This window comes from Trematomus bernacchii, unplaced genomic scaffold (assembly GCF_902827165.1).
Source record: "Trematomus bernacchii unplaced genomic scaffold, fTreBer1.1, whole genome shotgun sequence".
NCBI classification, from domain to species: Eukaryota; Metazoa; Chordata; class Actinopteri; order Perciformes; family Nototheniidae; genus Trematomus; species Trematomus bernacchii.
The window spans coordinates 1,221,088-1,248,031 of NW_022987709.1; the positions used below are offsets into that span (position 1 = coordinate 1,221,088).

General features: G+C 41.4%; 1 protein-coding gene across 7 annotated transcripts in view; it reads left to right on the forward strand.

Moving 5' to 3' along the window:
• The window catches only part of lpp (LIM domain containing preferred translocation partner in lipoma), a 169,161-nt gene that overhangs the window by 99,343 nt on the left and 42,874 nt on the right, over positions 1–26,944 (forward strand). For all 7 annotated transcript variants that reach the window (XM_034140870.1, XM_034140864.1, XM_034140863.1 and 4 more), the window contains 2 exons: positions 5,461–6,057; positions 25,661–25,757. In XM_034140870.1, coding sequence (XP_033996761.1) covers positions 5,461–6,057; positions 25,661–25,757 — 694 coding nt within the window. The remainder of the gene's footprint in view (positions 1–5,460; positions 6,058–25,660; positions 25,758–26,944) is intronic.

The following is a 26,944-nucleotide window of genomic DNA, read 5'->3' on the forward strand; positions in this document are numbered from 1 at the left end:
AATAAAGAAGTGTAATGTAAACATTTACATTATTATTATGATTATTTAATATATAAAGACTATATATTATTGAATTACAAGATTAGATATACTTTATTTGATCTAAAATATTGATGTGTTCAAATGCTCTTCTAAACAAAACTGAAAGTCCATGAAAAGTTGTCTTTCTGTATTTGTGAATGAAGCGCCATCTCCTGGTTAAATCCTGAAATTGAAAATCTGGCAACGCCCTCTTGGAAAATAGTGGGAGGGCTTAACATTCCCAGATGCTGGTTTTAGGTAAGCTGGAGTCCTATCTGGAGTGCTACATCTGTATTTTAGCCGGGCCGGCTAAAATTATTGGTCGTGCTTTTTACAGCACCACGGCTTCCACAGATGAATTTTTTTTATGTATTTATTGTCAAAGCATTTAATATATTTATTGCTATCGGGATGTTAAGAGCATTCCATGGAATATAACAAGCGTTTCTGAAGTGAATTACCTACCCCACCTTTAAGACAAAACACATGTTATAATGCACATTCAAGTTATCACTGCTGCTTTGTCATTTGATTTCCAGTGCACACAAAGGTCAGTGTTTAAAAAGTAGATTTCTCTTCCATATTGACAGTCAGCTGAGGAACCATGGCTCCTGCTGCTGTCCCAGGCATGGCAGTGGTATGCTAACCAGCCTCTTGTATTCCTCATAAAAGGTCAAAGCCGAAGGCAGCTATTTTTTGCAATGGATATTTGAACTCTTCAGGGCTCTGACGCCACGAGTGTGTGTTGCTGCAGCTTATATCCTGGAGCTGCCAGGACTGCGTCAAGTTGACACTCCAGCTCTGTGATGACAGGGCTCAGTGGCGTTTAACTTTTCCTTTCTGTTTGTTTATTACGCTGATTTTCTCTTTGATTGCATTGTTGATGCATGAAAGCATAAATATTGCTACAGAGCCGTTGGCACCCGTTGACCTTAAGGTCAATCTGGCAGCAGGTTCTGAGTTTTGACAGGGGCAACCAACTGTGGAGAGAAGCACGCCTGCGGGCGCTCAGTGTGTTCCGTCAATGTTTGTTAGTCAAATAAACCGCACAGTATCACCCCTTTGTCTCTTATTAACAGGGTGAACCAATGACAAATGTAGTGTGAGCCAAGAAGCTGTGACAGTCCATATAACCTGCCTCTGTACACCATGAAGGCCTAGCAACAATGCTAAAAGGCTTAGCATCATAAGCTGTCATTGCACACACACACACACACACACACACACACACACACACACACACACACACACACACACACACACACACACACACACACACACACACACACACACACACACACACACACACACACACACACACACACACACACACACACACACACACAGATAGCCTCAGAGAGAACAGTTAGAGTTTCCAGTCTCTGGGATTGATCATATCGACACACTGTAAGCGATGGACATTTTCTGCTGTGCAGTATTTCACCTCCTGGAGCACAACGGGTCACAACAAGTGCATGAAAAAGAGCTCATTACAGGGGTGAGTCAGTGCTGAGAGAGACGGCCTGTAGAACTGCAGGAAGTGAATGCAACTATTAGTTTGTGCTGTGTGAGAGCCACAAAACACACATTTCCCTCTTCTGTTGAAATAGCCCTGCGGAAACGCCACCATCGGTGACTCCCGGGGACTTTTTCTCTTCTCCACCCAGAAGCCCAGAAAAAAAATCGTTTTAGTTGCATCAGTGAGTAACACGCCCTACTTTATATGATGTTGTTACATCATACTAGGAATATTACATACTTTTTTACTGAAACCCAGTTTTTTGCAGATTACATAACAATATACATTTCAAAACATGGACCTAATGTTCAACTTGATGGTGTTTATGGTTGGTGGTAAAACTGAAAAGAGTGCCTGTGTATTCATATCTCACTCTGTATTATAAGTGTGTATTCATTTTCTGTATAGTGCATCACAAACAAAAAAACAATGAGCCATTGTAAAGTGATAGAATGGAAAACTATATTTAACCTTTTCAAATATCCAGCATTTCCAATTTCTTTATCTTTTGCACAAATGAATAATGGACATTCACACAGATGGATGGGAATGCATCTGCAGATACTGTAGTTGTGCATGCTGTCAAATGTACTTAACAATTCACAATAATGCTAACAGCCCTACGAAATACACCTTCCTAAAATGTCTCTTTAATTGTTTTGTTGTAATGTGTTAGTGTTTGTTGTGCGCTGCAATCCAATTTCGAAATGTTAAAAAAAATATTGAATAAGCTTAAGAAAAGTAAACATCCTATATATTTATTTGAGATTAATAAAACCAGTCAATGTGGCAGTTTTTCTAATTATAATGTAATAAAGTAAACCATAGCTTTAATACAGTATATGTTGTTGATGAAACAGTGTTGGAATATTCCCTTGTAGAGACGGGGGTCGTCATGCAGCTATCACTTTAAGCAGCCAAAAAAAGAAGCCGATATAAGATAGACAGTGTGTGTATAACACACTTTATCTGCAAATGGAGAGATAGTTGAAACAGCTAGAGGTCTCGCCATGTGCCTCAGAGACATTGCTTAATCATATTTAATGTGCCTTATCTCCAACTATTTTAGGAAGCAAATTGATACCCTCAATTGCACTAGGCTGATGGATTGTTAAATGTGACTATTGTGCCTGATTGTGCAGACAGGAGGTGACTAAAACTAAAAATGGAGGAAGATTGGGGAACGCTTTAGTGTTGACTGTGAATTCTCCTACGCTCAGAGTGCAAGCTGCTGAAATAGAGCGATGCCATTGGACAGTGGAGCTAACAGTGGAGAGGATCCGCTTTGTATTCAGGATCAAGTTGAGTGAAGAATATCCAAGGTCTGAGATGACTCTGAAAAGATGCAGAACTTCTTCCTCTTAAGGGGTTTTCCCCAAGCTTGCTTAAAAAATCCCCCCACCCTTGTGGTTTGAAATGCAAAGTTAACAGTTTTACTCCGGCCCCCTAAGGCCTGTATAGTCTCTCCTAATCTGTTTTAATGTGTCAAAAGGCTTTCTTCAGAGGCTCTGTGAAATTTCACACTTAAGTTGTTTGCAAAGTCAGTCTGAATTACAGTGTAGAGTGAGGGCTCACTTCACTGAAGGCATTAGGGAAAACTTTTCTAAAAGTGTGTGTGTGTGTGGAGCGGGGGTTAGAGACCCCCCCGCTGTATGATGCTCTATCTGAGCTCGGACCTCCAGACACAAACTGGGTTCACAAGCGGACATTGCATCAACTATCAGTGGAAATAAATTGGGATATGATTTTATATATTTGTGCGTGCCAAATAGATCTTAGTTGTAAAACCAACACAAATAAGTATAAACACTTTTTTTTAACAACATACCAAGTTTTTAAATTAAGATGAGGGAAAAGTATGTTGTGTGTTATAACCAAATAAAAGATATTTAGTAAAGATTTTGAATTTGGTATAAAAAATCTGTCAAAATAATGTGAAAATCTTGTTATTGTTTGATTATGATAAGGATCTTGTTAAACCGTTATAGTTTCAGGTTCCTGCCATAATATAGACATTTAGTTATTTATTAGTTTCATCACCCTCAGAAAGGCGTGAATCTATTCTCTTTATGTAATTTGTGGAAAATGTACCATGACAGTGTAATTATTTTCAGGGGCCAATTTGCATTTCCACTGCTTTGCTAACTAAATGCTACTGTAGGTTTTAAGGCCTTAAAGATAAATTAATAATCTAGAGTATTTAAAACCCATGAAACGTTTAAATTAAGTAATTTTACTTCCTGAAGGGCATCGAGGAGATTTTCCATACATATGCAGACAGACACACTTTTTCAAATTAACATCAGCATTAATCACTGAGACAGGAACTGGAGTGAGAGCAGAGCATATTTTCTGGAGCTTTGAATGGTCCCTTAGGGCTCCCCTCTGACTTTGATTAGATGGGATTTAGACAAAGTTGATGCATGCACCTCCAACCAATACTCAGATTTTTTTTTATCTCAACACATTATGAGGATCACAGAATTTTGCTTCATACTTTTCTACTGATTCAATTAAAAGTAAAGTGTCTCTTAGTGTCTCGTAATGTAGTGCAGCAGTGCAGAAAAACACCGTTATATGGGGCAATGCTGTGCAGCATGCTTTGATCAACCTTTAAGGGAAATCAATTGAAATTGTTGCTCTGCCCCAATTTAGAAGACACCCCATCAAACTGAGTTGCAAAAGGTCTAAAGACTACAAGTGTTCACTTTTGTTCCCGAAGTGCTGTAAATTTAGTAATTGACTCAGCTTGTTTAGCTTCAGGCAGTAACCTAATAAGGCCATCCAAGGTTAATGAAAGACCCTTTTTAGACTGGCTGAACGTCTGACACCGATATGTAGTGGTGGTGAAAAACAATTATTACTTACATGAGAGACACTTAGGGTAGAAGCCTCTGACATCAGAGTGAAACGTTGTTATTCTGTGAGACACTCGCTGCTGTATCCTGTATTAGTTTGGCCTTTGCATCAAATGTAACCATTGAACATTGGATCAAAATGCCACAGTTGTTCAGATGGTGATAATCCCTGCAGTAGCTTGTGTTGCTGCTTTACAGCCATCTCTTCCCAGGAACACCAGCGCCACAAATCTCAGTGATTTAACATCCTTCCCGTCCAAGCAGCTGGAGTCAGCACAAGTGTCAAGTGCCATTGCCAATCTGCTGTCATGGCGTCCTCTACCAAACAATTTATCCCTTCCTCTCTGGCTTTATTAGCCATAGATTATGAGCTCTTGTGGTTGGTGTAGAGCATCTGCTATCGAGGTAGCCTTGTAATTGGCTCTGGGGCGGCAGGGTGAATAATCATTTGAGCGTAAACCACTGTATCAGTAAATAGCGGTTCAATACAACTGTTTTCAGTTGGTCCTGTTGTGCTTTCATCAATGCTAGCAGCATGGCTCCAGGGATGACACTGTTGAGCTGTCGGGCTGAAACTAACCACACGATTGGATTCTATGAAAGTACAAGTACAGGACATTCATGCTTTTCAGTGAGATTTTCTCAAAGATGTTTGGAAGGATTGTCATGTATTTCGAGACACACAATAATGAATTGTTATTACTTTGGTGATCGTTGACTTTCATCAAGGATCATCATCAGGTCAACATTTGAAGATCTTCCATACTTTATCACCAAATATCTGTACAACTAATAACATTCCCATCAGCCTCAGCAATGCTTTGTATTTATTCCTTATTAGCCAATATTATACAGATTACATGTGATGATGAACATCGTAACATCTTTGGAATTACCTTGTGAGCCTATTGACATGCTGACATTAGCATTTTAAAGGTTTTTCTTTAGATTAGTTGTACGTAGATGTTTATTTCCAGCCCAGACAGTGCGATGTGTTTTTCATGAAATGTAGTCCTCCGGCTGTTTGTTTAACCAGAGCCAAACTCTTGTGCTGTGTTTCAGAACTCTGTCCCGTCTGCACCCTCCACCCCCAACGCTCCAGTGACTGGTTACAAGCGTATGGTCATTCCAACCCAGCCACCTCTGACTGCCACCAAGAAATCTACACCCAAACCTCAGGCACCAGGGGGCGGCTCGTCTACCCTCCCTTCTTCTGCCAGCCCGGTGACCAAGCCTCAAATCCAAACAGCTCCTCAGCCGGTCCCAGCCTCCTACGCCACAGCCTCCACTCCGAGCCAGCCCACCTTCAATGTCCAGATGAGGTCCGCCCAGCCCGGCCCCCAGCATCAGGCCCCGATAGGGCACCATTTCGGCCAGCAACCCATTCGCAGCCCTGCACAGGTGCAGTACATGCCTGCCCAGCCCAAAGGCCCTGACTTTGCCTATGGACCACCACAGCCTGGCTTCTCCCAGATGGCCCAGGGTGCGTATCAAGATCAGCACCATCCAGGAGTTCACCAAGTAGGTGGCTTAAGCTCCAGGAGAGCTGAGCCTGCCCCCGCCCAAGCATACCAACCACCAGACCCCAGAAAGACCTACATCACAGATGTTCCACCAAGCCTGGCTCCCTACACTGCTGGACCAGCTGTTCCACCAAAGGTAAGAACATTTTCATCCCACATAAAACATATTTAGAGTTTTAGGCAACAGTCAACCATATTCAACCTTCCCTCTTTTATTCTGGCGTCCTTTTTTTATATTTTTGGGCTACTTTCCATTCTCAAAAATGGCGACATTGGCTCTCAGCTCCTACTGGAGAACCTCGAGGCGTTCACAGGGCAGTTTGGATAGTTAATCCCTCCAGCTTTTTCTAGTGTAGCCCTGGGGCTTCTTTCCAATTGGATATCCCTGGAATGCCTCCACAGGGAGGAGTGTGTGAGCCGTCCAGATTGGGTACTTGAACCACCTCAACCTGCTCTCGTTAAATAGAAAGCGTAGCGGTCTTCAAACCTCTCTGGGATATTTCAGCTCCTCTAACTGAAAGACTGAGCCCAGACACCATGGGAAGACAACTCATTTCAGACACTTTTATGCAAAACTCTGTCCTTCATTCACTACTCAAGTCCTTTAGTTGATAGTTTGAGTATGTAGAATTTGAAGGTAAATAAAAAGCTTTGGTTTACTTTAGTACAACATCAGCACCACTGAAATCACTTCATCAGTCCACCTGTTTATAACGTTTCAAAGCAGAGGTGGTCACAGTATGAGACTGAAAACATGAGGTTTTCAAGCTGTGTGGCCAAGTATGGCACGTCATTTGTCATAGACTATTAGATCAAATAGAGATCTGTGTTTGTGTGTGTGCAGGTGGGGGAGGGTGTATTGCAAGTGTGCAGTATGGTCTGATCTCTTTGTGTGTGCAGTATGCATACATATGTGCAGCATACTATGGCCATGCAATGAGGAGCTGCTTGCCATCGTCCTTTGAGATGAGCACAATAAACCGTTTTGAACCTTTATGAATTTTTGAAAGACTTCTCTGTTGGGGGTTTACACTGTCCAATTTCATTTGTCTCATAAACAGCTGCTCATATGTATGTGTACTGTATACATGTACCCACTTAGCATTTTAAACCTAACCCTATTACTTGCAGTTAGTTTGAATTTTCCTTTAATTCTGTAAATATGGAATATGTCCAAATGTCACAATCTATCAAAGGTGTGAGCAAGCTAAGAAGCCAAAGTTGCTTCTGTAAGAGCAAATGATGATTTGACTGCCTGAGACATGCAGCTGTATCAATGTCTGCAGGTCTTCTATCAATGTGGATGTCAAAGTGCCCACTGTATTTAAGACCCCTTTAGAGGTTCCTTGTTAAAACATGAAGTCAGCCGGAGACAGTGTTTTCAAAGCGCTCACTAAGATGTTCAGGAGGGTTAACTACAGCGGACTCAACATGTTATCTACCTTTTTTTATGCACATCATTTGGACATTAAAATACATATGTTTTCTCTATTGCTTTTCATTGCTGGAGGTTTGACTGCTCTCTTTTAATAACGGCATTTTGGTGCGCTCTCTTCTTCTGCAGTTGTATGATATAATACAAAAATATATAAGAACTACATTTCATTGTTAATATTTGAGATACATTTGGATTGAAACCTGGCTTCTGTCTACCTCTGTCTGGTATCATTTTTGTTTCATCGTCCATTTTCAAACCCTTTCGTAGGTGTACCAATGAATCACATTTAATAAAATACCCACTAAACATATTTATAATAAGTTTAAAAGGCATTACATTTAATCATGTCAAGAGCAGAATGAGACTGTCATAGGCCTGGCCTCAAGCCTTCAAATGCATTGAACGACGTTAAACCTTTTTATAGAAATGTACATGACTGGGAAGAATTACAAAGTACTGTCATCTCTCAGAAAAGAGCAGTCAATGCCACAGAGACATCCGTTCTAATCTCAATACGTTCTGCCGTCGACAATCTCTGGAAAGTGCAAGGCCCTTGAGTTTTCTTTAATTCAAGGATGTTATGCTGGTTGAAAATACAAACTGGGTCTCCCAGCCTCTGGGAATATCTCATCAAGGACTGTACTTTACTAAATACAAATTAGCTTCAACATTGCACAGAGTATCTTCAAAATAAATCTAATTATATTTGTTCAGAACAAAAGTCTACATTTTGCTTGAAAAGCTCGCTTTGGTCCCAGGATGATGCATTATTAAAAAACAAAAGGTGGCGTTTAATAGATTTGTGAGCATCTCTTTGATTTCAGATAAAAGCAAATCACACATTTTACAGATATAGCGTGTAAGCTATATATATTTGTCTTTCTTTCCCAAGGATATACTGTAGCAGGGTAATGGGCTCCATGCCTGCCTCCCCTGTGCTTTATCTGAATGCTTTGAAAACATGTTGGGAAACTCAATGCTCGGCACACATTCAGCCTGCTGGAGACTGACTGTGGTGTCACATCATGTTTGACTCCCCCCCCCCCCCCCCGTACATCTTTTGTATCCAAACCTTAGCTCTAATCTGACTTGTTGTTTATTTCTATCCAGGACAGCAGCTCTTTAATGCCAAATTAAGCCAGACACTATAAAAGCAAGATTAGACTGAAAGCAAAATGTCAACTTTGCCTTTGTGATCATCACTCTGCTTGACCCGGTGTCGTGACACGTTCATAACCCCTCACACATGGTGATACATCCACTTAAAAGAAGTGGATGTGCCTTTCATCTGTTGTGTAAATAAAGCAAAACATAGTCAATTAAAGGAGCTATTTACATATTTGTCCATCTCCAGTCACAGAGTTCATGTTTATTTTATATAACACCCAAGACTTCTACTACTCTTAGTAGGGGGTCTGTGACTTTGATTGAGGACTTTATTCAAGAGATCATCCCACATAATTAAGGGTATTCATAGAAGGTCAGTGTCAATCGAAGTCCAACAAGAAGTCCTTGGATGATATTCTATGATCTAGACTTGTTCTGATTAGCTTGCCTGCTCTGCCTCCCCCCCTTACCCCTTGTCACCCCTGCCACCTAGCAACCAGTCCCCCAACATGTCCTTACTCCTGTAGAATGGAGGTGTAAGAACAGCTTTTCACATCAACAGGCTTCAAGGATGCTTAATTACCCAAATCCAGCTCTGTTTGATCTCTATTGTAGTCCAACAAATTCACAGATTTCATGGCTGCCGGTTAACATACCAATTTCCACGAGTCTCTCCGCCTATCCTAAAATTGGAGGGAAACTAAGCTGGATGATGACTTGTGTTATGCTGAGTTTGAGTGACGTTTGACAGGGGAGGATTATTTTTGCACTGCTCAATCCCTGCTGCCAGTTAAAGCCCCCTCGAAGGTCAATGATGGTTTCAACTGTCAAACATGTTTAAATATCTGACATTTCTCTGCCTTCCAGTCCTGGCCACTTCGCCTTTTGACCCGCAAGAACATTTGCATATGGTGCCATCAGGATGTGTCCAAAAGATCATGTGTGAACATGTGGCATGGCATTGAGCATAAAGTCATTTGTCTTCTAAAACATTGTAAAACTGAAACAAGAATTTCACTTAAAAAACAATGCATTTCGAACCACCTGTGAAAATCTATTCCAATAAACACTGCATTAACCACTGCAGCTGTGACTGTGAGGTAGTGTGGTCGTCTTCCAATCATAAGGTTGGGGGTTCAATCCCAGCTGATCGCTGCAGTCAACATGGCAAAGACTGGTGCATGAATGTGTGTGAATGTTCATTTCCTCGGGCAGGTGAACTTGCCTCTGCCTCTGCATGAATGTGTGTGAATGAGTGAATGCTGATGTAGATGTCAAAGTGCTGTGAGGGGTCGCACTGACTGGAGAAGCACTAAATAAATGCAGTCCATTCATATTTTAACACATTCAACTGTAGTGCAATATAGACACCAGCTCCTTGCTACGGCTCATTTAATAACTTTCATGATCAAAACGCCAACATGCTTCTTGATGTTTGTGCAGATCAACCAAAATCAACAAAAGCATATTGTGTCTGGCTAAATAAATACAACTTCAGTCTATGTCCTGTTATTTGTATAAAATCTAAAATATTAATAATACAATTATTATGATGATAGCAATTAAAACATACATTTTTAAGGTTTAACAAAATACTCAAATATAACTTTTAAGTCACCTGAACACCAAAAACCAGCTGTGAGTTTACAGGCTCGTAGTCAGAAATGATGAGATTAGGAACCCATACTAAACCAGAGACTGTTAATAATCCTACCCATGACACCAGGAAGGGTTACGATAAGGATCTATCATTTGGAGTCATTCAAGGGCAGGACATTTTTAGACCTCCATTTATCAGCATCATCAAGGCAAGACGTATGACAAATAAAAGCCTTGAACCTTGAACGTACGACTCAAGTAGTACCAGGCTGTATTGGGGCATACCTTTGTACATATTGTTCATATTAAATTAAATCAGTACTGTAAGCCACTGGAAGATATGCCCTATAATAGAGTGTTGCATTTGCAAGGGGTAGGGGGACCCATGACAGACCCCTGGGGGGAATGACTCCTACTTGTGGTTTTCTTTTTCTACGTGGAGACTACCATTCAGAATAATCTTTTCTACAGTGACTGCATATCACAGTCCAAAGGGCAGTTGTTTCTGTTAGAGGTATTTACATGCATGCCTGGAAAGAGGATCAGGTGTGGACACCTGCTGTGTTTACATCATACGTGGGGCATTCTCCTCAGGTGACTGACCCCAGCTGCCCTGCACTTAAGAGCTATGAGCAGCTCTTTAAAAAGCCTCTGACGGGATGCAGGGTTACCAGCTCTGCTCCAGAGAACCAGAGGGTGTGCTCGGTGCAGGGTTACCAGCTCTGCTCCAGAGAACCAGAGGGTGTGCTCGGTGCAGGGTTACCAGCTCTACTCCAGAGAACCAGAGGGTGTGCTCGGTGCAGGGTTACCAGCTCTACTCCAGAGTACCAGAGGGTGTGCTCGGTGCAGGGTTACCAGCTCTACTCCAGAGAACCAGAGGGTGTGCTCGGTGCAGGGTTACCAGCTCTACTCCAGAGTACCAGAGGGTGTGCTCGGTGCAGGGTTACCAGCTCTACTCCAGAGAACCAGAGGGTGTGCTCGGTGCAGGGTTACCAGCTCTACTCCAGAGTACCAGAGGGTGTGCTCGGTGCAGGGTTACCAGCTCTACTCCAGAGAACCAGAGGGTGTGCTCGGTGCAGGGTTACCAGCTCTGCTCCAGAGAACCAGAGGGTGTGCTCGGTGCAGGGTTACCAGCTCTACTCCAGAGAACCAGAGGGTGTGCTCGGTGCAGGGTTACCACGTGGAACTACAAAGTGAGAGCCCAGGGCTTTGACAAGATGAAGACGTGTTATCTGCAGCCCTGTGATCTTTTCTGTTTGTAGATGCACCTTGAAACAAATTGCCCTTTGTTCTACACAAAACAAACACAATGGGTATGTATTGATAGACAAATTGATTGACAAATGTTTTGTAGTTGCCTTTTAAAAATAAAAATAAATACCTATAGGAAATTGGTTCAAAGAAATGGACTGATATAAATCCATTCTCCATACATTTTCATTTATTTCACAGCACCACTGAACCATTAGAATAAAAGCACATCCACAGACTTCTGTATGTGTTTTTCTTTCTTCTTATATACTAAATATCCCTCTGGCTACATGAAAAATAAAGAATTACTTCTTTACAATTCCTTACAGCTGCTTTCTATTTTTACTAAACTATAAAAAGCATCCTTTTAAAATGTCTCTGTGCACCTCAACACATTTGTTTATGTGCCATTCACATGCCACTATGTTAGTGTGTGTGTGTGTGTGTGTGTGTGTGTGTGTGTGTGTGTGTGTGTGTGTGTGTGTGTGTGTGTGTGTGTGTGTGTGTGTGTGTGTGTGTGTGTGTGTGTGTGTGTGTGTGTGTGTGTGTGTGTGTGTGTGTGTGTGTGTGTGTGTGTGTGTGTGTGTGTGTGTGTGTGTGTATAATATAGTGATGAACCTGAAAATATGATCAGAACATATTCCATGGAAGTCATTATTTGGAAGAAGCCCACCTACTCATATCTAAGTATGTATTCTCCAATGACATCGTTGAGCTGCTCTGCCCTCAGCAGAGTCTTTGTTCTGAGATTGTATAAAGTAGACAAATAACAGGTGCTTTGCACTATTGTCTTTAAGTAAAGTGAAGTGACATTGGAAATCAAATGTATAATGTGCGTTTCAGTGATTTGAAGATACACTGTAGAGCTTTCATTGTAACAAAATGTTTGTTTACATTCACTGTGTGTGTATATATATATATATATATATATATATAATATATACATATATTATATATATAATATATATATATATATATTATAGTAGTATATATATATATATTGTTCATATTTATGTTGACTTTCTACCAGTATTCCCTGCCCTTGCTGGCAAACGGATGTGTTTCTTGGCTCATCCAGACAAGAGAAAAGCCCCCTCATGTTCGTTCATCCTTGGGGCTTCGCACTAAAACAAATGAAACCAGGACCAACCCGTTCAAACAGTTCCTAGTGGAGTTACTAGAAGTGATCAACTCAACAGGGTACCTTTAAGTTGTTGGACTATAAACCTCACTTAATGTATAGGGTATGGCTCCACCTTTTTTTTTAAATCTTCAGCATATGTTGTGAAACGGTGTGATGAAACCCACAGCAGGGGGTCATTCCAGTTAAACACAAACCCTCCTGAAGCTGAAGCTGTATACGCATCTCTGTTCAAAGCCACCAGACTCTTCACAAAAACAATAATTTGACCAAGCAGAACATCAGAGTTGTTGGTAAAGTACTACTTGTCAGGATGATTCAGGGTAGGGTTCGGCTCATGTCAGTCACTGCTTCACCTTGTTGCCATGCAGCACACACTGCTGTCCTCTGGTCAGAAGTCAGCACGGCTCTAAGCAGGTCACACTGTGCAGGGATCAGCTGGATGCCTGCAGCATGTACACACGGCTGTATATAGTGCTGGGCCTACAACAGGTTGCTGGATGACACGGTGTCTGGTGGAGGTCCACACAGGCTCCGGTTGCTGGATGTTTGATGTACTAAAGGTCAGTGTGTTGACCTGATTATTGAGGTCAGTATGTCCTTAAGTTTCACTGTCTCGTGCCAACACATCCAAAGCTTCCTGATGAAGGTGCCTGAGGCTTAGGCCACATTTACACGAGAACGAAACGGCTTGTATCTGCATAGTTTCTCTTGCGTATAGCCCTATTATTTACACGAGGCCGATAGAAACGGACCCCACAAACGATAACGGGTCCCAAGGTGGATAGATTTGCAAACGAAACTCTCTGGGGGGTCAAACGAGTCCGTGTAATCGCCTCTATACGAATATCTCCTGAAAAAATAACGATAGCCCCACCTCTCCCCGCCTCTGCTGCTCACTGCTGTAGCATGGCCAGTAGCTACTGTCAGTAGCTACTGCTAGTGCTACTGCTACTGACCATGCTACAGATGTTAGTACAACATCTACAGCTCCTCTACCACAACCATCAGCAACAAGTGGACATGGAGAATTACATGAACTACTACATGTTGCTAAATCCACCACGGGGCATAAACAGAAGGGTAGCCATGGCAACATTGCTGCGGGGCTGCTCCGGAGTCTTCTTCGCTGCTTTTGGTGTATTTTGTGGCGGAAGTTACAGCGCCACTTACAGTCCCGGCATATGTACTACAGCGTGTCCAGCGGTCTCGTTTGAACAGACACGTTAAATGAAACGAATGCATGTGAACGGAAGACTTTTTTGAAAACGCATACTGTGCATAAACGCAAACGTTCCCGTGTAAAGGCAGCCTTAAACACATGTCAGAGGCAACAGACAGACTGGGCCATTAAGGGTGACTGAGGCTTAGTATTGATTCAGGTTTATGATGTCATCGTGTTTCAGGTAAGTTGAATGTCACGAGAAAAACTAAAAGTGTTCAAAGCAGATTGATAGAAAGCTTTTATTGTAAATCCATTTTGAGGACTGCTTAATACATCAAAAATAATACTAGTAAATGTTTTGTTTTCCAACTGTTAGAGAGGAGTAAATCCTTAATTATATTTATTATTAGATATTTGAAACCCGAAAACTGTTTCTGGACTCTCTAAACTAAATTCAACATATTATTTAACATTATGGAGTCTACTGACGCCACATCATTTCCAACAATTCTGGCAGTTTGGAGAAGCACAGGGTCATGCTGCTGGCCTTTACAGAGGACACTTGGAGTTACTGAACACAGTTGCAGTTCACTTAAGAGAGCCCTGCCTTTACAACACCTTACTAGTATGTATGTATTTTAATAATTATTTGAATTGTTATTTATTCATATTCATTGATAATAAGCAATGATTCCTACAATACGGTTGACTATCTTACAGTTTGAAAATGCCCAAGTGGTTATTTAAGGAGGTTATGACCATCTTTGTGTTAATGAGGGTAAACGTCTCTGGATTGGAAGAGATATAAGATAAGAGTAAAGAAAGTTGACTAATTTACAGATTTTGCATTTCACTGGATTCTCTCAACATTTTAACTGTTGACCTCAAACAGACACACACACACTAAAAACCCCACACAAAACATACGACCACCAAATAGTTTGAATGCGTAGAGCTAAACCTGTAATTATTATTATAGATATTATGAACACGTAAAAGGTGTGTTGATTTGGAATGAAATGAAGACTAGGTCAGCACTTCCATTAACTCATGCTGCCTTTTGCTTGTTCTACATTCCTATCTGTTTTACTCAGAAATAGCCAGCTGTGTTCTCTCTGTTAGTTTAGTTGTTTGTGTGTTGATTGGCTGGTTGGTACAGTCCGTGGTGACCCCTCAGTAGATCACAAGTGTTTGTCACATAAGTGTTCATAAATAATAGGCCCTGCCAGCCTCCTCTCTCGGCTGCTCTGAGCCCAACAGCATGGCTGCTAAATAACTGCTGGGATCGATAGCTGTCACTGCAGCTCAGTGAGCCGGCCATCTGAAATGTCCCAGCAGTTTGTTTCTTTTCTTGTTTTCAGTTCCTCCTGGAGGCCTGCAGTGAAGTGATGCAGATTGTATCCTGCAGTCCCAACTTTATGTGCAGTTTTAAATGTGCTCCTATATTTGACACATGTAAACATGCAGATGTGTCGGTGTTTGAACCTTTTTGTGATAGTGTGAAAGGAGTTAAACATCATGTTGAAACGGTTGAAACCCTCTGAAGCAACCCACCAACTTTAAAGGCATGTTTGCTTTAAAAAAAAAAAAACCTTTGCAATTACACCACTGATCAAAACCAGAAACTATATAAAGTGAAATTATCCATGATCTGCGATGAACCCTTCCGTCAGGAAAAGTAACCGAAACTAAGCTAGAAAGTAGTGATATATATATGTGATATAGTAGTATATATATATTTTTTTTAAATAACTTTATTCGGCATGTCTCCATTAAAATGGTGCTGAAAAGGATCCATTTGCACTAACCAGGTGTTTAAAACATTTCCTGAGCTCCTTGGCGCACTTGGTAAACTATGAACGACACAAACAGTCACATGACAAAAATGTGTGACACTTCGAGACACCTTCCCAGAGCAGAGGATGAGAGAGGTTCTAAACATATAATATTTCAATATGTGTAGCATCTGGAGCCTCCTTTTTTATGTACATTACAGCATTGATTTTATTGAATAGATAATCAAATAAATTACGTTTTTCTTTTTTCAAGATTAATGACGTTAAAACCATGACTGCTGTTTCTATAGAGGTGCAGGACTGAGTGTTGCAGGGAGAAAGGGGATCTGAGTGACTCTGCCTGTGCTGGTGTATAGAATGTGCAGTTTGCCCTCTAGGTACAATCTACATCACTATACTATACTGTTTAATAGTCAAGTACAAAAGCAACCACCTGCAGAAACAGCAGCCCCTGCTGGCTCCTTCTGGACCTGATCTCACTTCTAACAGCTCACAAGTTTTCACAGTCTGTGCCTGAACCTCTCCGCCCTCTAACATCCTCCCCTGTTCACAAAGCACTCGTATTATCCGCCCCTGGCTCAGAGAGCATGAAACGTGTGCACTTTCTAAACATTTCTCTGTCGGGTCAGGCTCTGTGTTTTGTTGGCTCCAGCGTTTCAGTGGTCCACACATATCCTTCAGGATGTCATTCAGATAAACCATGTGGTTGTTAGGGTGGAAAGCAGAAGGATATATCATGGATTGTTAGGAGGCCAAATTACACAGAAGAAAGACAACACTGTGTTAGAAAAGGAAGTGCAGGTCGCCAATACATGGATTTGAATACATAACCTGTAAGAATCTTCATTATGTCCACCACATGCGTTTTAATTTAGACCCATGCTACCACATGAGGAAACAGCAGGAAAACCATGCCTCTCCAAAAACCATGCAGGCAGACCTGCATCCTGTGAACTCTGCTGTTTGCTACATTCATGATTGTAGTGGTATACAATAGACGCCAAATAAGTTTTATCTCCATCCCGACGATTTGTGCAGCCATTTGTTGTTGTTGTGTTTTTATTTTTTTTCACATTGCTTGTGGCTCCCCTCTCTACACTCTCAGATTTTCAAATATCTGTTTGCAGGGGGATGTGTCAGTTCCGAACAGATGACCTAGTTTTTTACACACGCACATTACAATCTTACAAACACTGAAAGGCCCCTCTACATACATTACATTCCTACGAACACTCTGAAATTCATCATCCTTTTTATATGAAATCAGTGTACAGCAAAGATTTGAATGGCTGTGGAAAATGTCAATTATGGAATTGGTAAATTTGTAATTATCGTCGGCTGCTCTGTACACAGCTGCTCTACAGTTGACTTGTTATTTTTTTTCTCAGCATTTAATTGGAGCTGAAACAGCATGACCTATTTTGTTTGGAGAGAATGTATACTTTATCTGTGCCTCCTCAGAAGGTGGCCTTGAGCTGAATACAGCGCTGTGATGATTCTTCTCAATGCATTACAGATTACTCATAACCTGTTTAACATCGCAAGCAGCAAATTCATCCACTGGATTACATAAGGACACTAACATGTGATTCCTTCACAAACTTAACACATTCTTCAATTAAACATGCAGCTGCCAGAAAAATGACAAAGAACATTTCCCCTTAAAAACCTTATTTATGTCCAGGCGAGGGTTTTTATTTGAACCTCCAGTGCCCACTGCTGAGAGCAACATCCTGACATCATCTGTGTGATCCAAACAGCGCCGTACTTTTATTATCATGGACCCATAACTCCTGCTTCTGAAAGTCAGCAATGAGCTGCTGTTTCACACCGACACAAACACCGGCTCAAAGCTGTGTTAAAGATGTGTCTCTGCAGTGTGGAATAAAATAAAGCCATCCACTCTAAACTGCTCTTTTAAAAAAATTATGTTTTAACAAAGCTTAAAGTGTTTAACCCATATGTTTGATTCCACACACACGGCATACTACCCCCCCCCCCCCCCCCCCCCCCCCCCCCCCCCAAAAAGAAAAAACACAAACGCACATGCAAACACACACTTACTCAGTGAAAGGATCGTGTGACTGATCCAGAAATCCCTTCATTGTTTTCCTCAAACAGAGTGGCCTAAGCTGCTGTAATCACTCGTTTAGTGTTGCTGCAACAAATGCTTTTTCAGATATCCCAATCGCAAACTAAATCCAATCCCTCATGAACCCTAACTATTAATGCTATGGTCCATTTGTTGTTATTAATACTATTATTTTAATAAGCCATTTCCTTTTCAAAAGGCTCTGTGTCCACTTTAAATGACAACGTTGTGATTTAGGGAGACAAAGAGTCAGGATGTGAGTGAGAGCTGAGTTAAGCTTTTCTTAAAGCCCGACTTAAAGCTGCAGCTCCACTGACACTGAGGAGCATTTTGTTTGTTCAGTCCATCATCATTTAATCTGTGAATAAATATGTCTGTGAGTGATTATGTCTTTCTTTAGTTTGTGCCGATCGCGCAGAAAAATGTGAAGCTATTGTAAAAGGTAAGACAATTGCTCTTGGTTTAAGGTGTTACATTGCGTATGAAGGAAACCCGAAGCTTCCCTCTTCTGGGTCTCACTCTCAGCTCAGTGGATAGGGCTGTTTATGCACTGGCTTTCATTGTATTAGCACAAAAAGTACCGGCCTGAATATGAGGATACAGCTCCCAGTTCCTCAAAAGTTCAAACGAAATCGGAGTTATTCTCCTTCTCCTTGTCTAAAGAAATAATGAAATAGCTGTTGCCATTGTTGAGCTTTTGTCACACGGGACACACACAAAGAGATCCCCTGGTGACTGTCTGGCCCTCCACCCTGGGCCCCCCCCCACCCAGACTTTGTTGCTCTTTTTTTGTGTGAACTGGCTTCCTCCTTTTCTCCTGTTATAATTACTACGGCCATTATTGGTCAAGCCTAACCATTTTTAACCTCCCCTCGGTTAAAAAGCTGACCAACAGATGATGACATCCTTCTGAACCAAAATAGAAAGTAGAGAACAAAAAAACAAGATTTATTTATTTTGTGTTGTGCCTAAATTAGGTGCATAATAACATATCAGTATATAATGAATCTACAGAGGCTCTGCTTAAAAATGCGAGCAGACTTCATGAGCCTCTAAAGGCCAGGATTTGGCAGCAGACTAGTGAGGTTGTCTTTATCCTAGTCGAGGGCAACGCATACCTTTGCTACTTCTTTCAAAGGTTGTGAATAACTGCAACCATGACAGGTCCTTGATTGTACAGTCAAAAGTGATCACAAAAGAATAGGCTGGTGGGCCCAGTGTTATGAAAGATTAGCTGTGGACAGACAGCACAGAACAGGACAAAGGATCTTATTAGAGCTGTTGTAAAAATATCGGCCAATGTTTGTCAGACAGTCGGAAGTCTCATTTCCTTCCAGCTCTGGCAGCACTTCACATGTTACACTTTATACTATAAAACTGTTAAGATATTTCTTAATAAAATGCCGGTGCAACGTTATCACATGAAGAGCTCAATCTACAAAACAACAGTTACACTTAAAGTCAATAGGCGCGTTCACACCAAGTACTTTTCCCACAATAATTCATGAGAACTTTAGTTCATGAGAGCTCTTTTAGTTCTGATGAACTAAAGCAGATCACGTTCACACCAAAATGAGTTCCTGGGGGTGGATTAGGCAAATGAGCCGCTGACGTCACTTCTTCTTCTTCTGCTTTGGGTTTACTGGCAGGCCGCAAATAACTTCACGGCGAGTACAGTAGGTGGCGGTATGCACCTTAAAGTTGCAATCCGCCAAAAAACCTCCCACGTATACTGCCGCGCCCACCTGCTGTATATGGCGTCTGTTTACCTTCCGACCTCAGACATGAGCTTCGTCTGAGTTATTTAAGCAAACACAAATACAGATCGTCGACCAGTCAAATGCAATAGCAATGCTGATTCGGAAGCGAAGGCGGTTAAGAAGGATTGACAAAAGGATTGGACGACGACATGCACGCGCTACGCTACGTGTGAAATGAATAAACTGTGCCAGGTGTGTCGTATGCACACTAAATAGGCTCAGCAGCTAACACACCTTTATTATATATCCTCCTGAGAGCAACTGCATCCGTCTGCCATGAACCCTACAGAAACCTACGTGTTAGTTTTGGCCCATAGTGGCCTCCATTTGTGTCGTGTAAAATGAGGGAAATCAAAAGTTAGCAAATCCCCATGTCATGTTCATAAAAACATTTAGTTTTAGGTCAAATAATTATTACACTGCTCTGAAACTCACTACACTAACTCCTAAGATGTTCCCTTACTATAATTAATTAAAAATATTGAACTCACAACACTGGTAATAACAAACTTAACCATTTCTCTTTCTATAAATAAATAGTGCTTGTGTTGGACGCCATTTTGAAATACAATGAAATTATCTTTTTGAAAGCCACAATAAATAAAGCTTCGCCAGTTTATAACCGATGAAACATGATGGTATCAGAATAATCACTTACATGTGATGTATAGGATGCTACACAGGTCACTGTAAAGATAAAGTGTCAGAGGAGAAATAAGCAAGCTTAGTTACATGAAATGTAATGAAAAATGTAAGATACAGGCTCCGTTTAATCGCCATGTAGGTTCTCTTTTATTGCACACTCAAGACAATATCAATAACAGCATCACGCTGTCCCAGGTGTGTCGTATGCATGTAAATACAAGTTTAAAGTTTTAATGTAAATAGAAGTTAACATTTTCAATATCAAATAAAGTGTCAGTAGTATCAAAACATATATATATATATATAATAATAACAATAGGTAGGCTCAGCAGCAGACACACCTTAGTGCAAAGTGAAGTGTCAGTATTAATAACAGTGGCATATATATAATCACAATAATACAAAATGAACTGTCCCAGGTGTAGGCAATTTGGGGTGAAGTGTCTTGCCCAGGGACACAACGACATGCTGACTGCAGTGGGGTTTGAACCTGTGCTCCCCTGATCCAAACACCAACGCACCAGATCACTGCACCACACGCCTCCCAACAAGTCATTGTACAGTTTATCAACGACGACAAGTTTTTCTTTATTTTTTTATTGAAGGCCTGTTGGATTTAATCAGCTCGCTTAGCACTGCCAGAAGCCCAGCCTGAAAGGTATTTTGTTGCTCCACCTGGCACGCCGCCGAGTCAGCATGGCGCGGCATCACCATGAGCAGCTGGTTGTCCGATTCCTGGGCCTTGTGTGAATGCAGCAGCCGTTCGTCGTGCATCTCCTTGTCACGCAGGTCCTCATTCTCCTTGCTGACCATGGCACGGCGGTCCATCGCCATGATGGTGTCAAGGAAGCTGTCATCCCGTGCCCGCTTTCCTAAGGAGAAATAAGCAAGATACAAGATCAGTTTAATCACCTAGTAGGTTGTCAACAGAGACAACATTGGACATGGTGCAGGCAGGGACAGTGTACAAAATGCAGGTGTAAAGTAGAAGATAAGATAGGATAAAATAATATCAAATAAAAAATAAATATCAAAGTGCCCTTATTTATTGTTTTGTGCTTAATGTATGCTTGAACTTTGTTTTATAGGGATTAGTGGACATCAGTTAGATGTGTAACCTTCTTTCAAGGCCAGAGTAGTTACAGTGTAAGTGGATTGACATCTAACATAACATGGCTGAGTACAATTATAACAATCAATAAAAAAAAGGAAAAATAAATTGAATTTCAATTACATTTTTACTTAAATGTGCAAAAATATTAGAACATCAGTCTTTGTGGCATGCAGGTAATCAACTGTTTAAGCTTTTACCATTAACATGTAGAATGAATGTTGCAAATGACACATGAAATTATAGCAACTACAATGTATTGTTAGAGGCATTATGTCCAGCTAGCATGCTAATTGCTAACGTTATATTAGCATTTATCCCGGAGTGGAAAGCTAACTAGTTTCCAATCCAGAGAGAAACACCTCGCCTGAAACACACGATTAGTGCCATGAGTTAGTGAAGCAAATTACAGAACATTGCACACTTATTCAAGCTAGCTAGCTAGATGTTGTTAGCCAGCTTGGAGCTATGATAGCCAGTTCTAGCATGGCTAGCTCGATCTACTGAGCAAATAAAAGTATATCTAAGACCAGTATTGTGCAGATTAAAACAGTGCAGTGCATGTATTTTATTTTACCTTCGTAGTCGTCCCGACATGACTTTGCCAGGTCTGCTAACTTTGCTGAGCCACGGAAACTGCATTCAGTAGAAGCTTCTGAATGCGGCGCTTCGCGTCCTCCGAGTAAATCGCCAGAAGCGCAGACACATCCTCATCACTCCACCGCTCCGATGATTTATTTAGTTTTGCTATAATAACTGCTTTCACAAAAGTAATCTCTTCGGGTGCGCTGCCCGAAGCAAGCAAATACAATGGCCGCTTAAAAAAAAAAATTCAGAGTCAAACGGGCGTGGTTTGCATTCCGCACAGCCAATCAGACGTACGAACTATTTTCTCCCACGTTTGTCCCTGCTCTCTAGCAGGGACTGAAAAGCGGGTCAGATTTGAACTAATTTAGTTCCTGGGGCTTTTTGGTGTGAACGCAAATATATCGTAGTTCTGATTAACTATTGTGGGAAAAGTACTCCGGTGTGAACGAGCTAAATGAGTCATGACATGTTCCTGTTTTCAACATGCTAAGTGTTTTTTGGTCTCAGCAAAAATGTTTTTTTTGATAAATAACTTTTATGTTGCCACAAGCAGAGCTTGGCTGTGATTGATCCTACAGCTCTAATCCCAGTTGGTGGTATGCAGACAGCTCCATGTTGTGTTGCAGCTCCACAGCAGAGGTGTAGATGTGAGGAGAGCAGTTGTCTCTCTCATTCACTCAGGGAAAACTCAGGGCCGGAGGTTTGTTCTTAGCGGGAAACTGTGCTGTCAGGTGAGAGCGTGCATCCAGCCCCCCCACTCCACCTCTCACTTAATCAGTTCTGACACAATGCCAATTCCACAGTGGGTGGGGCACCCAGCTGTATTGCTGGATGTGGCAGTGGGCAGTGATCAGCTCCCACTCTCTGTCAGGCTGCATCAGGCTGCATCAAGCTGCATCAGGCTGCATCAAGCTGCATCAGGCTGCATCAGGCTGCATCAGGCTGCATCAGGCTGCATCAGGCTGCATCAGGCTGCATCAGGCTGCATCAGGCTGCATCAGGCTGCACAACACACGCTGTAGTTGTTTCTGATTGTGAGTGGTCTGGCATTTAACCACAGTTTTGTCAAGGCTGGCATTTGATGGTCTATCGGGATGCCTTCAAGGAGTATTACAACCAATGTGCCATTATAAAGCAGATGGCAGATGACCTGGAACTCTAAGCCCGTCATACTGAGGAAACAGTGGAAAATAGGTGCAGCTCTTAACCCGGCCGACACTGAATTTAAGTACTAACTTCAATGAAATAGCAGCTGAGTGTCCTGAGGGCGTAGGAAAACAATTTACTGAGCAGAGCCAGACGTAACTGAAAAATCGTGTCTGCAGCAGCACGTATAGCTGCTGTATGGTTTCTATTGTTGCCGCTGAAAAGATGAACAGGAACTGCGAAGCAATCATAAAGCATGCAGGGAAGCAATTTCTTTCTCTTATTCAAGTGAAAGATTATTCCGTGCTGTCACAAAAGACTCCCTAACAAGGTGCTTTAAACTCTCTGGCAGTGCATTGCTGCGGGGTGTCAAAGAGTGGATAAGCTATAAATGAAGCTTAAACTCAAAAGTCTGTTTCTGGTAATAGCAGCATTTCGTTCCCTCTTCAATTTGCTTTTGATGTGGAGCAAAGATTAACAGTGTTAAATCGTCCTCTTCACTGTCTCAAAGTAACAACACGGGAATAATGAGCAGGTTGTTGACAACAAGAGCGCCTCTTTAAAGTCTGTGAACATTATACAGACTTGTCTTTTCTTCAGGTTCTTGTATTAGAATAAATCCCCTCTATTGACCATTGTGTATTAGTTCAGTTAAAAAAAGCCATGTAATCTGAGGCGACAATATCCATTCACTGAATGCTTGTATCTGGTCCTGATCCTCCTGGTCCTGCCTCTTCATGTTTAATCGGCTGAGACTCTCGGTGCAGCTGATTTCAGTGTGGCAGAAAGATTTGCACGTTGAAAGTGTCGATCCCTCAGGGTTAATGAGGCCTTCTGTTTGGGTTTCCATTATCAGCCAAACGTCATGCATCACAAACTTCTCTCATGATACACAGTGATCAGAGCTCAGCCTCTCTCCTTGTCTCTGGAAATAAACTCCATCAGAAACCTGCTGTATATTTGCCTTACCACTGTTCATGTATTGTTAAGATTACACCAACTTCACACTCTTTCCTTTCCAATCCTTCCTCATGATCAGATTGGTTTACTAAGGAGGTCAGTCATATACTCAGGTGGTGACTGACCTGTGCCATGTAACATCAAGACGGCCTTTTAATAATCTCCGTATCATTTCAGCTTGAAATTCATAGATATTCAGTATTGTTTCTTTCAGCTGGGAAACATTGCACAAATCAACCTATACGCAGAAATCTCCTACTGCAAACCTTCATACATTGAATACTAAGGCCTTAATTGATATTAAAATGTCTCACATATATCTTTGAAAAGTCTTGCTAAGAAAGAGTTTTCTAAAATCGTTTTTTTTCTAACCTTGCAAAACGAAATAATACCATCTATGTTTTTTTATTATTGATTGATTGGCATGATTTTCCTGCAGATGAGGTTAGCGGATCCAGCGACACTCAGATGGTGTTTGTTGTTTGGAGATAAACCGTCTGACAGCAAGCAGCGACATGGCGGAAATGTTGAGTGTTACATAACATTTGAACTAAACTGTTCCTTAAATGTTGGTTATCGTAAAGTTTTATACGTTTTATTCCGAGTGGAATCAATAAAGTCTTAAACAGTTTGACTTGCCTTAAGCTGTAGGATCTATATGGCATGCAAGGCGCTGCATGAGAACAGAAGAAGCTGTCCTCTCTCTGCTCTTGTTATAAATCCTGCTTCTGCCTGTATTCTTATATTTCTATGTTTGCATGTAAGCCTATATGTGAAGCACTTTGTAACTTTGGTTTAAAAAAAAAGTTAACACATTTGTTATTGCTTTTATTATTATACTGTTGCATGTAAATGCAGTCATCAATAATGCCGGGAGTAATTACTCTTTCAGGCAACACAAAAACATTTCTTCACTCAATTTCCTATTGATGATCGGATTGCTTTATGCGACACAGTAAAGCAGAGAGCGCTCGCTAACGGCTCCCAGATGTCACAATTAGGAAGACCACAAAGGTCAGCTCAGATCCGGCCGTGTCACAATATTGAAAATCAAATCTACTGTAAAGATCCTGTCGGCCGCAGATATAGGGAAGGTCAACGGAGTGACACTGATTTCTGAAGACGCTGAGCCGCGCAGCACGGAGAGAGCCAGGTTCAGGCCTCTGGGGTGTCTGCAAAGGACACACACCTGTGACGGGTTGCGCCGTGAGCCAGGGCTGGGGGACATGGGGGAATGGGGGGGGCTTTATTCTATGGCTCTGCGGATGATTGGCAGAAAATGTCAGGAGCAAGACGTCAGCCCCATACAGACACACAGCAGGCAGATGTCACAGACTGCATGATAAGAAGGAAGTGGCGTCTTCACAGAGTTATGTCATCCTTCAGATCCTCTCAGACTAGGCCTCCACAGCACCTCAACTCTTCTGTGTGACTGAATAAATATCTCCTGACCTATCACCCAAATGTACCCGACTTAAAAGTCGTTTCCCTCTAATGTTGTCCTTCTCTTTTCCTTCCCTTATCATTATTTTTCCAAAACACAAGGATTATTCAGGGTCACAGTTTTTCCACATGCTTGTATTTCACAGAAGGACATGCACAGCCTTCTGGGCTGCACACCACTGGGGCCTGAGCCAGGGTCAGGTATCTCAGAGGGGGGGGGGGGGGCAGACTGAAGCCCATCTACTGCATTTTAATTACACTCAATGTGTTCTGTTTGACCTTCAGAGAGTGCTTATTCTGATTTATTGAAGTCAGGCTTTTTGTGAATCTTTAAGTTCGACCTGAGCATATTTTTGATAAGCGAGATATCCTCGCACATTTTAAACACAGGTGACATTCATCAGTGAGGTGGAAATAAGTAGAGACGACTGAAATGTTCTTGATTGTCTTGCTTGGCTTTTGTAAATCACAACTCTGCTAAACCCCCCACCCCCCAGGGCAGCGCTCACATGGCCCACCCTGAGGATGAGCTGGAGCGCCTGACCAAGAAGATGCTGTTCGACATGGACCACCCACCGTCTGAGGAATATTTTGGTAAGAAAGATGGTTCATCTCACACACACTTGGTCAGCATTAGGCTTTTGGACATGTCACAGCTGAATATCATTTAGCAGCTTTGTTTTCAGGGTAGCTTCTTTTTTCTACTGAGGAGCATTTTAGCCAGTTAGACAAATGAAATCATCATAACATCAAACAAAACTGCTGACTTAAACACAGCCTACGAGCTCTGCAATTACTAATCAAAGATATACATTCAAGTTCAGACAGCATCTTTTCATCATCACACTGTTTACACTGCTATAAGGTCTCCCTAGCCTCCGACACAGCAGTCTCTTCATCGTGCCCAGGTGAGAGCAGCCATGTGGCTGAAATGATCCCATTAGTCTTTACACATGTACATTTTGTCCTGTCCTTTTCAACGTTTTGGGTTTTGAATAAACATAACATTTTCAGAACATTCATCAGAACATTTATGGAAAAGTAAAAAGGTATATTTTCCTTTTATAAAAAGGGAAAATAGACATATTGTTAAACCCCAAATCAAAAGCTTACAGAGAGAAAATAGGAAAAGGAAACCAAAGAGGAAAAAAAGCTAATTGAAGTGTCCTTTAAGATGTATTCAATCTTAGAAGCCGATACATTGTTTCATTACCTCAGGCCTGGACTATTGTAACGGACTCCTGTCTCATTTCACTGTGACATCAGAATCAGAATACCTTTTTTTCAGTCCCACAGAGGGGACATTTACATTGTTACAGCAAAAGTAAAGGGACAAAGAGGCATCAATCAAATATTAAAGATACAAATTGAAATTACAATTTACAACAGTACACATCCAGGTGGACAACAGATTTCTTTTTAAATAAGTGTAGCCTGTTTGAAGTCTCATAGCAGCCAGGTAACAGTTGTACAAGTAAAATAATATATTGCACAGGTATTTACAGATTCATTACAGTAGTTGAATTGTTTAACTAAGAGATAGCAGCCAGTAATAATAATAATAATTATAAAGCGGTATATACATTGCAAATAAGTGAAGCTGCACAATAGAGGTGATCTAAAAATGTGTCCAAAACTAATGGTTGTGCTCCAAACCCAAACCCATGCCACGTTTAGTAATAAAACAATGTGGGATAGGGTTAACACAATAAGAGTGAGCAAAGGTTTCCTCGATTAGCCCACCTAGTGACCTACAGTATTAGGTTAGTTTTGTCTCACAA